General features: G+C 40.9%; 1 protein-coding gene across 1 annotated transcript; it reads right to left on the bottom strand.

The window, feature by feature from the left end:
- Nucleotides 1-263: 263 nt before the first annotated feature.
- LOC145969449 (calpain-D) lies at nt 264-12314 on the bottom strand. The gene is made up of 11 exons (XM_083095593.1): nt 11436-12314; nt 10481-10842; nt 9034-10400; nt 8271-8510; nt 7784-8176; nt 7288-7589; nt 7148-7184; nt 6729-7054; nt 6315-6657; nt 5954-6132; nt 264-5882 (listed from the first exon to the last, which is right to left on the bottom strand). Exons 1-11 carry the CDS (start codon nt 11867-11869, stop codon nt 5702-5704), a joined length of 4164 nt encoding a protein of 1387 aa, XP_082951719.1. The 5' UTR covers nt 11870-12314; the 3' UTR covers nt 264-5701.
- Between the last annotated feature and the right edge of the window lie 143 nt (nt 12315-12457).

Consider the following 12457-nt stretch of genomic DNA (forward strand, 5'->3'; position numbering starts at 1 on the left):
TATTCAATATATGTTTTTTTCTATCACTCGAATCTAAAATTAAAAAGATTACATAAATTATGACAAATATAAAATCGATCGTATGCATTTAAAGCAAATTATCTGGCAATGATATTACGCAATGGCAACTTTATTTTCAGACGGTTTGTGGCAGGGGAAAAATAGAATCGTATTTTGTGTAAATTTTCATTGAACTGATTGAATCGGCGACTATTTCGGGGTAAATTTATGCGGAATTGTAGAACTGGAAACAACGAAAACAATCTAGATAATATTTCGATTTATTATTAAACGTGCCTACATGATACAAATCAGGGGACAACACAATCTCATTATCGTTTTATGACGTAGTAAATATGTTTTCTCCTTTGCGTGTGTATTCGTATGTATTTGTGTATGTGTGTGTGTACGTGTATGTGTGATGAGAGTCTAATAATTATTACACCTTACCTATAGGGGATGGGATTAGTTTAACGATGTTCATCAGATACGGTACACAGACTATCACAAAGTTGATTGCTGGTTCGGGTTCGTACATGGGTGTTTCTAAAGTGATCACAGCCGCGAGCTGAACGACATAAAAGTGAACGCGCATCCAAAAGCATAATTTCTTTCTTCATATATTATATTTTGCTCCATATAATTCGATTCTCTTTAAAGTAGTAAGTTCCTTTAAAAAGGTCGTCGATAATCCACGATGCGTATGATATAATGTTTGCCACGATATTTTTCCATCCTCGATATCCGCGTATCTAGGCATTTTGTCGCTCTTGTAAATCTTTCTCGAATATAGATTTTAATTTCATCGTAAGGATACTAATATATTGAAACAATAAAAAATCAATATTAACGCGCTCGGCCTGTGAAATTAAAACAGAGACCTTTTTTATATCAAATTCAAAATCTACAGGGCGATCGGTGAAGCACCGCCAGAATCTCGAATCGCACTAGTATTAAAGTTTCACCTTTCGAATTTTTGACATTGTATTTACTATATTGGACAGAGTGATCCTCGTTCTAATTCCATCGCATCGAGATAAAAATTATATAGACATTTAATTAACGCTTGTATGCAATTTAGAATGCACCCGGTACGTATGTAGCATCATTTACGAAGTATGAGTCGCTCATGAGAATGACACCATTGTTTTTTTTTTCATTTTTCTCTTTACACCTTATTATACAAATACAACGAGACACCGTTACTTTTCTTATATTTTCTTCACATATTAAGAATATATTCCTAGATACTCTGCGATGGCGTGCGACCGTCCGTAAATAATTCGCCGGGCACTCGCGTGACGACGACGCGCGGAGAAATGTGTCGCCTTAAAATAATAAATAATGATAATAATAATAAATAGAAATAATAACTGGCAAAATCCTCCAACAATTCTCTGAGACATGACACTTTATACAGATCATGCGCCGCCGACGCGAACGGATATTTACGCCTCGTACGTCATCGTCATATCTCGATCTTGGTATATCACTCTCTAAACTGCGCTATGTGTGTGTGTTTGTGTATATATATATATATATATTTTATATATTTATATAGAATGCATTATACAAACTCGCCACGCGGCTTGCAACCGCGTGTGACAGAAACACCGAAGCACATGCAAAACAACTCAAATATAACACAACGCCGGCTCCCCTCCTCTTTCTCTCTCCCATAAATAGAATAAATTATTCGTCTTTATGTACAAATGGTACTTCCTCCATACAGGATGTTTGTGCTTACGTAGGCCTGCACTCTCGCCGCGCGTTTAGCGTTAAGAGCTAGTTTTGTGTCGATACCACTCGTAGATGTGTCGAACTTTATTCCGCTTAAATGTCATTTCCGCGTACACCTAAAGAACTTTCTACGATATAGAGAAGGAAATTTCGATAAATCGTGATTGCGTGAAGGGCCAATCGAGGATTGGTGGTGCAGCTGATTTGAAAAATATGGATGTGCGATTACTTATCAGGAACAGCTCGAAATCAAGTAAGTGTAGCGCTAAACGCACGATGAGTTATTGCTCTTAAAATGTACATCTTGTCCGCTTCTAGCTTGTGCAGATCTTTCACGGCGATTGTTTGACAGAACGGTGACAATCGAACTTTGCCTCTTTTCCATTGTATCAAAATATATTAAAATCGTGCGAGAGACTAAAACAAACGATATTATTCAATGTTGCTTGAAATTTTTATCTCCCACTGACATGCATTTACACTTTTCTTTTTACTTTCAAGCTGTAGAATAACTTCGATTGTTGTAGTTCCTCCTGGTATGTCGATATATCTCACAGAGCAATAAAAATCTGCGGGAAATGTATTGAAATCGATCCCTGAATTCACATATGCAATTTCGATTTCTTGAGATATTATCAATATATTATATGTAAGAGCATATATTATATATTGATACACTGAGCTACTGCTCAGAAAGAATATCTCGATAAAAGACATGGAAATTGCAAAAAAAAATTTTGATGATGATATCCTGAGAATATCTTGCGAACGTCACAATAAAACTATATGTACACTCCAACAAGAGCGAGATGATATAGTTACATTAATACATCCTTCAAACATTTTTCTTCATGTGTTTATGTGAATTATTCCAGGGATATTACACGATTTTCCAGCCAGAAATCATCCAGCAAGATCCCGTGACAGATTTTCTCGCTATGTGGGACTCTATCGATTTGTTCTGTATATGCGTGCACAGGAAAAATAAAGAGCGCGTGCACCGCAGATTACCGCACAATATCCGTTAATAAATTAAATGTTCGCATTCATCGTTTTGACAAACAGCGCCAAACGGTGCGGCCTTAAACGCCGCAAAACGGGAACGCTCTCTTAACGCTTTCAACCTCGGTGATTATGCAATATGTAAAATAGATTATTTGTTTGCTTATTCCGCAGGGTGGAGATGGGGGGGGGGGGAAGAGAACGCTTACAATATGACATGCGAATATGTACGGTCATCGTCGGGGCTCGCCGTTCGTTTACACGGGGAGGGTTTATCTCGTCGTTACGACGACGACATCGTATGGCACTAGGTGTATTAGCGTTTCCGTATAATCTCCGAAGCACTACCCTCGCGTAAAATGCAACTCATGCCTGGTACAAAAAATGAGATTCTTTCTCCATCTCCTTCGGTATCTTACGGTTTGTTTAAGAAATGTGCGCGCATGATCTCACAATAAGAGTATTGTACGTTTCGAAGGGAGTGGAGAGGAGTGATGCGAGGAGAGACACGACGCTTCTCCTCTCTCTCTCTTTTAATTAGCTTCTTCCTCGCTCTCGGTATTTGTGTTAACGAATTTTAAGATTTTGTATCCCAATTTCCTGAAACTCCGGTAGTCCGTGTCTTATATTTACGAAACTAGTATCTTTTGTAAACGAAGGCCACTCAATACAGAATCTACTGCAAATATTATAAGAATATTCGTAGAATACTTCGAGAATAAATTCCTCGAATGTTTCGATGAGTTAAACGACATTTGCAGGCAATTGGCAGACCGATGCTAAAACGTCGCGTCGTTTAAATCACGAGACGAGAGAATTGATTCTCGATCATAAATGTTTACTGAACTTTGAGCGCGTCACGCTGTAAAGATTGATTATCTGGACGTATTTCCGTCAATACACGCATTACGAACATTTCTTCAAACTATGTTCTTCGTTTAATTCTTAAAACTATAGTTACTAACACTTAGGCCTCGCTAAGACAATTCGGCCTGCTGTTTTGAGATCGATGGGGAGGGGGAGGGGGGAATAAACGTCTCGCTTGCGTTTTATCTCTTCGCAAAGATAATCGCATAAGTGGGACTGCGATTTGCGATATGAAAAAGGTGACTCTCTTGAATAATAATCTAAGCTCGCGCAACTTAAGATACGTGTAAAAATCGATATAAAGTGATATATTTACTAATTATTTCACTTGAAAAACTTGAATAATTTAAGCTATAATTCATGCAATTTAAATTATTAACAGCAATATCATATAATTTACAAATTGTCAACAGAAAAATTGTCTAGAAATAAAACGATTATACGATTCTATACCACTCATTTTTATATAAAACGAGCGAATTTAGAGTAGACGGGAATTTTGTACTGTTAATTGAAATAGCGTTCGCAATGCTCTCTCTCAGTCTCTGTTAAATAAAAGATACAAGAGAGAATTAAATTTTCGGTTCGAGTCAAAGCATTATTGACTGATCACAGCATCGCGTATTGTCGCATCACCACATTCAATGTATATAGAGAGCACTAAACAATTTTTTGATTCAATAGAATTGCCATTGCAAGACATGCCGCGCGTGCCAATCGACTATTGTCTTAAAACATGGAATATGGCAGTTTGACATTAAAACAGAAATATTGAGTTTTCTCGATAAAATTTCATCTTGCGACTACATTGTCGGCTGGATGGACGAAAAAGAGAACATTTTTTTAAAACACATGTTTTTAAAAAGCATACAAACACAAGATTAATTACTTTTAACCCGCTGACTGCCATGCTTGCCTCGTGTGTATTTCGCAACCAATTTATCAAGATAAAATAGTAGCCAGTATGCGAGGAATATCACCGACTATTCCTTTTGTCCCCCAAAAACTAATTAAGTATAAAACTAATAACAATTTTATAATAAAAACAAAGCTTTATACATACATTGCATAGAATGGCAGTGAACGAGTTCAACTATTTTAAAACTTTCAAGATCTTTAGTTCACTCTTTCTCTCTTTTTCTCGCTTTGTAGTCGTACGCTACATTCATTTTAACATTCTCCAATTGCAAGACGGGGAACAACAAAGTCTAAACGTTCTACCCTATAGTCGATACATGGAAATTCTTGCATAAAACTCCAGCCTCTCCTTTTATATCGCGCACGCGCGCGCGCGTGCACGCATTGAATGGAACTAAGAATTCAAGTTCTCTTAAATGCGGGCTTTGAATACGGCCTTACGTATTACAGCAATAAGATCGGCATGTAAACATTGGTTAAATCGGAAATGTCCCGATCCGATATAATCGTACTACATCCTAAGCAATTCCAAAAACAATGTGTCCACACACATCCTTATATTATAATTTACGGGTTTTCTCTAATGGTTTCATTTTACATTATATTATTATGTAATCTTTAGATTTTGTCATTTCTTACGACGCGTAAACGTTAAGTTGAGAAAATAATTTTTTTTTGTTTATATAACAAGCAAAATGTTCAACTTGTTTTCTTCATAAATATTCAATTTTCCATAAGTCTTCTTTATGGGGTTCAATGGTTCCAGCAGAAACACTTAATTTGCACGTACTTTATATTTTACTTTTTTTTTTTCATTTTAGTTCTTCCTTTTCCCCGTCAGCGCGCGCAAAATGCATGAACCACTATCTATTCGAAAGAAGATATCTATTTTTTTAATCACTGGGTCCAGAACCATTGTACATTAATTGTTACTTATTGTATTACGTCCAATGCTGAGCATGTTGCAACGCTAAGAGCATCCGTGAAATATCATCAGCTAGAAAGCACAAAGAGTATTCTAATATCTTCAGAACGTCTTATAGTATGCTGAAATGTTTCTAGCTTGCTTTGGTTTTTCTCAGTCAATTCTCTTGACGTTCCGAGGATCCCAATTACACTTGACAATACTTTCCTCCAGTAATATCCAACTTTTGTTCGGTCTGTATTTTATGCTTCACGTTATTAAGCGGGGACTGTGCAAACCCTCCACCTGAGTGTCAATTTGAGGACAATGTTGTGTATCAGGCGGTCCCCAGTCGTGCAAATTTCCACTGTTAGCTAATCTGTGCGTGAGTCGATGTGCTATAGAGAAACCTCCACTACCTTCCAATTGCGTTAGAACTATGATGACTTGTCTAGAAAAAGCAATAGAGTAATGTAAAATTTAATCTTGTACTGAATGAAACGAGGTTAAATAATATCTTACCTGTGAAGGGGGGGAACACTATCGGCAGTTCTGAGTTGTCCTCTTGTGGACACGACGTTATAACTTTCATGGCAGTCGCATTTTACATGAATCCACTTGTTTACATGACGATTTTCGACCATTACAACTAAACCGGCCCATCCTTTAGTTAAATAATAAGCGGTCATGCCTTCTCTACCCTGTTTATAAATCAATATGAATTTAAGCAATAATTATAGCAAATATAAGCAATGTTCATTTTATTAATGTAGTATTATATTGTGAATTTATTATATTAGTATAATTATGTATTATATTATGCACATATTATGTATTATATAATGTATTATAACATATTATTCAAAATATTTAAATTGCTTACTTCGTGTCGTTGCCCTTTAGCCAATGTTAAACTTATAATAGCATCAGCTAAGACAAAGGCAGGCGGTGATATCTGTTCGACCAGAAGCCTCTTTGAACTATGAATGGCAAGAACATATTCTGGATAACTGGACGTATCTTCCATCCCAGTATGCCAATGATTAAAAGCTAGGCACACAACGATATACAGATCTCTCTCCAACATCTTGTGACAGCCAACAAAACCGCGTACTTGCCGTTTACTATGCTCTACTAATCTACCAACTTCCGGAGCAGCCGGAGATCTCGTGCGAAAAACTACTACGCACAAATCCAATTGAGAACGTTGCGACTTTTCCGAATTTCTATAAAATTATATATTTATGTTATATTGTATGATATGCTTGCGTGCGCGCGCGAGATATAAATATTTTACCTTTGACCCTCTTGGAACAGCGTAAATTCCGTTTCGGTGGGTTCTAATACTGTTAAAAGCACGCACGATAAATGTCTGAGGGATGACAATGGAGGAAGAGTGCCGCGTAATCTCACTTCGCTCCATCCGACTCTTGTCTTACAAATGTCAATGCAATCGAAATACTTTAAAACGTCGTCGAAAGATATCCAAAAGACGCCATCCGAAGCACCATGCGGCATAAGCATCTCTCGTAATTGCAGAGTCCATATAGGACTGTCGTCCGACCAATCCCCTTTCCAACTGTAGTGACCCCAAGGATTGCGTAGTCGTAATAATCGTATTCCCTGCGTAATATGGTAATTTCCTTTTATCGTCGAGACGATATGCGCGGCATAACACATATTTTAAATGATAAACTTGGTATCTATGAAACTTACTTGTACATCGCGTACATCGAGGACAGAATACGCATGCCTGAAAAAAATGTATGTTTTGATTAGGAACGATCGACAGAAAATAAAGCATACAAAATTGAATTCATATGAATAACACAAAATAAATTAAATTTTCGACTTACCTCGGTCTTAAACCTTTGCGTTGATATTCTTCTTCGTCAACCTTCATATTACCTCCTCCACAGCTAGCACCCATTAAAAACATAGCCTGCCTCGAGGACAAGAGTTGTGCCCATATTAGGTCCCTATCGAGTTCGTCTTCGCTTGGCAATGCTGAAGGTTGTAAAGGCACGCTCTCACACGGGGCACCAGTTAACGTCGCTAGACCTTCTATAGCACGGCCGGATACCAAGGCTTCATAACAGCCGTGTATTTTAGCGACTGCTTTCTCAATTAGCGGCACCCAAAGTTGTTTTCTTTTTGCCTTCAATGTAAAACATATGTCACTTTTAATAATGGCGCGAATAAAAATAAAGCGGATTTGTAAATAGATATAAATGAATATAATAGGATATGTCTATATATATTAAAAGAGAAATTGACTATTAATTTACAGAAATTAATATATTATTAGTATCTATAATGCGTATCTTTTGGTAACATACAGACAAAATATACCTGAGAGTACACTAAGTGACCTCTCTTATCACAGGGTAATAGATCATCAACGAGTACCGTCGTCCATTTTCCATCTTTACATAGTCTAACTTGGTAAGCACCTTCGGGGCATGTCTCCTTCATGACCAAAACTCTTCTCACGAGCTCGTCACTCTCGGCGAGAACAGCCAAAGCCGACAGTAACCAACAATTTCCTAAGACACCTTGCGAGATATCAGAGGGTAGGGGTGTCCTAAAGACAGCCCAAGGCAGTTTAGAATCGACACTTGAATCCACGTTAATTTGGTGTGGCCTTCTCCATTGAACGACATGATTATCCTTTGTATCCGCGGGATTATAGTACAAGGATTTCGGAGCAGGAGGAAACGAATCGTCGACGAACGGCTCATTTGTCTATAAGATAAATGTGTATGAAAAGCAATTATTTAATTTTCATTAAAAATTTATGATATTTGAGTCACAGTGCGCTTTAGATTTATGTCGTTACCTCTTTGCAATATCGAACAATGCGCTCCCATTTCTCTAGCGCTTCTCTCTCTTCTAGCTGCCTGAGATTTTCCATTACTACGCTTTCTTGCCGTTGTATTCTAAGAGTACTAGTGCCTGATTCGAGGAGCCTAGGTATCCCTCTATCTCCAGATACTTGGGACAGCGACTTTGAGCTTTGGCACATTTCGCAAACAACAGTCGTACTCTTGTTTTCGTACGTGCACAATTTGCATTGCCACTAAAATATGTAAAAAATTATTAAATAAGACAAAATTAATAATATTTACGCGTTTATTTACGCTTTAGGGTGAAAAAGAAGCATCTTTACATTTAGTGTTTATAGGCATTGAGAGGAATATCGGTATCGGAGAGTCTGAATAGCTCAGTGGTGAGAGCAGTCGCCCGGCAAGCGAAAGACTCGGGTTCGATTCCCGATTCAGCGGCTTTCGGACCGATATTTTTCTCGCCTACTTCCATCTAGGGGGGTTAGAGGGGAATTCGTTGGAATTAAATCTCAAACCAAGAGATTATTCCAAATAAAGTCTTGATCATTGTATCAAAGAAAAAATTTTCGCGCAATTACATCCGCGATGGACTCTTATTACCCGAATATTAATATCACACAAATTTAAAATTAATAATATTTTAGCTTCTAATGCAGCGAATTAAATAAGAATTAAAATTAAAAACTGTGTAGTAAACTAAGAATTATCATGTACAACTTATTTTCGTAAGTCTCAATGAAAAAGAAGAATACTAACTTGAGTATGCGAAGGATCTCTAGTTCTCGAGTGCCTTTTGTCAGCTGCTGACGAGCCATTTCTTCTTACAGAATTTCTGTGCCTTGGAGTAACTGCTTTGGAATTTGTCGGGGTCGAGCAGAGTCTCGGGCTTGGACTCCGTTGACCTAGAGCTCTATTATCTTTCGGAACTTCGAGAAAGTCTGCCAAAGTTTTGCAAGCGTTGCAGTTTTGCGCCGAGAGCGGATTCCTCAGCGTGCACGACGGGCATACCCAGCTCTCGCCTTTTCGCAGAGTGGCATCTTCTAGATGCATGATGCTCTTCAGCTTCGAGCCGCAGCAAGCCTCGCATGTCGTCCTCGATGCGGCATTCAACAGAGTACACTTTTTGCACGTCCACACCGGCGACGGTGGATCTATCTGATCGTCTAGATCGGATTCTGCCGTAGCCAAGGTGGCTGATTTCGGTGGTATATATCTGACACTATCTCTCGACACCACGATCGGCGATTGTGCGTGCGTCGGATAGCTACTCGTGTCCTTCGTGACAGTTATCAAGCTGGGTTGTGTCAACGATGGAGGTGATCTGGACGAGCCACAAATATCGCAACCACTGGACCACAACGGGTTATATGCATAAGAACACTTTCTGCAGGTCCACATACGCTTAAGTGGACTCATATTCGGTACATCACCCACCGGACTGGTCGCCTCGCTGTGCGCTTTCGTCGGCACCAGACCTAACTTACTGCTCTGTTTCTTTGGCAATGGCGGCGGTATATCGGGATCTGTGATCCCAATGTAGGAATACTTTGGTCTCGAGTTGAAGCCGATGGAATGTGGCGGTACCGCGGGCGGTTCCTCATCGTTCAAACTTCTACGATTGACAGTCTTCTTCTGCGTCACGTTCGCAACGGAATCGGCGTCGGAAAAGGATCTTCTGTAAGATAGAGGTCCCGCGGATGATAGCGCGCGTGGCACCCAAGCCGGCACACTGATAACCACTCCGCTGCAGGGTGCGGGACTCCTAGGAGCGTCGCACGCTTCGCACTGTTCCAAACCAGGCGCATTGTCCAGCGTGCAATTGTCGCAGCTCCATAAGCCATCGTCTTGACGCGTTTCCGGTACTACTAGGCTCGTGGGTCTTTGTACTACATGTTCTGACAATTTTTGAACAACGGAACCATTCGATAACGAACGACTGACTTTAGATTTGACCCGTTCATACATAGAAGGACTGTGCCGTTTCGGAGAGCGTTGAGAGGTATCGGTATTTTCTGTAAACGGAAGCGCAGTGGACTCCATTGCTCCAATTGATGGTAAAATCCAGTCTTTATGGTCCACTCTTTGTCTTTCGTTTCGACTTATGCTTGTCAACTGTGCCATGCCTGGAAAATTTGATAGCAACAATTCAGTAATGTACAATATATTTTGATCAACTATAATATAATACTTGTATAAAACTCACCTGTATTATTAATTTTATCATTATTACTGGAGTTGCTTGTACCAGCATTCACATCTAGAGCATTGGCCAAAAGTCCAGAGGTGATTTTAAGACGATTTTCTTTATGCAGATTAATCTTTTTGCTCTTGCGTGCACCAATCTTCTTTCCATCGATTTGAGCTATTGACGCACTGGCATCACAAGCAGCGCAAATCAATGAACTGCAGTTATTGTCCAACAGACATCGAATACAAGTCCATTGTGTGATTAAAGAAGGTAAAGATGAAAAACGTTTCAGTGGTTTCCTCTCAGATGAGCTGCCATTCCATGAACCACAACGTAAATTTTTCTTAACTTTGCATGCAGACAGATATCTCTCGGAACTGCAAGTTTATAGAAATACATTACATAAGAATATAACAATATTTTGCGTAACAATATCATAAAAGTAATAAAACATTGCATTCTATAAACAATTAAATAATGTATGTAAGAATGTAACAAAAAATATCAAATCAAAATTGATATTAGTCTCGTAAACAAGGCAATATTATGTTTACTATAGAAAATTAAATTTCTTTGCCAAGTTAAAAAAGATAACACAATCCTACGATGCAGACCTAATGCAACCTTGACATGTACCTAAACACTTTCTTAGCATAAATAAATAAATAATTAGGCAGCCTCATCAAAGGCTAAATACATAACGAGAGACACAGATCTAAATGTTGCGGCTACATATGATTATTATGTTCACTGCTCGATATAAACATGATACACATAACAGAATCATATATAATCACATTTAATACCAAAATAGTACCGATATCCATGTAGAGTGACAAGATCGCCGGTTCCTCGAGGTACACACGAACACGTATGGGACGGGGGGAGGCGGGAAGGGGTGAGAGAAAAGGGGAAAAAAAAGTCACGAGAGAAAAGGACGGTGGGAAGGGGATGAAATCGCGACCCTCACCCGTTAGTAACAGCGCGTCGGGACTCGCCGCGCTGGCTGACAGGTAGCGACGTTTCCGTCTGGGGGTTGCGCGCCGCCAATCTGTCGGTCCTCGGCGGTGGCGTCGGCGGCGTCGATTCCCCGGAGGTGGACGACGACGCCTGTGCCCGTGGGCACTCTTCGTCCTCGCGTCCTCCCCTCGTCGACCGTCGCTCGCGCGCCCCCGCACCTTCCTCCTCCTCCTCCCCCTCCTCCTCCTCCTCCTCTACCTCCTCTTGCCGCGCGCTTCCGCTACGCTCCGCGGCGATCGACGGGACACGGTCGTCGTGACCGCCGGCCCTCTCGTCGCTCCTGAGCCGCGTCAGCCCGCACCTGGCGCATCTCGCGCTCTCCGTCGGATTTATCAGGGCGCACTCCGAGCAATGCCATTGCAACACCGACGCGATCGAGCCCATTCTCCACGCGTAGTCATGGCTCCCCCGCTGCGCCGCGCTATATCACCACTATGTCACCACGGACGCGGGCAGGACGCGACGGCGTCGACGGCGGCACCACCACGAAGCAGCACCGCGGACGCGACGACGTCGATCTTCGATTCCGACTCCCCGAGTCGCGCTTACCGAGACACCCACGCGAACTCGCGTATACACGCAACGCACATACACAGTCTGCTCTTTCTCTTTCCCCGTGTCTGGTCTTCCTGATCGCCCCGTCGCCGCACCTGGAGAAACGCGACGACGCGGCCGCCGACGGGCGGCGGTTAACGGCGACGATCAGCTGTGCCGCGTCCCGCTCGTCGTCGCGAGGATGTCGCCGTCGTCGGATGCCGCGACAGGAGCCCGCCGTTCTTTGTCATATGTTCCGCGACGGCCATCTTGCCCGTCGATCCCCTCCACTTGTCGACTGTCCCTCTCGCCCCCGTTGCTCTCGTTCTCGCAGGAACGGCGCCAGATTGTTCGCCCTGGACAATTCGTCGTGAAACATGGATCAAGTTTCTCGGAACTGATATATTGATTAGTGAAAATATTTCTCTCTCTCTCTCT

Source organism: Camponotus vicinus, unplaced genomic scaffold, assembly GCF_025532165.1.
Source record: "Camponotus vicinus isolate PSW18456_S1 unplaced genomic scaffold, iyCamVici1.0 SCAF_3, whole genome shotgun sequence".
Classification (NCBI taxonomy): Eukaryota; Metazoa; Arthropoda; class Insecta; order Hymenoptera; family Formicidae; genus Camponotus; species Camponotus vicinus.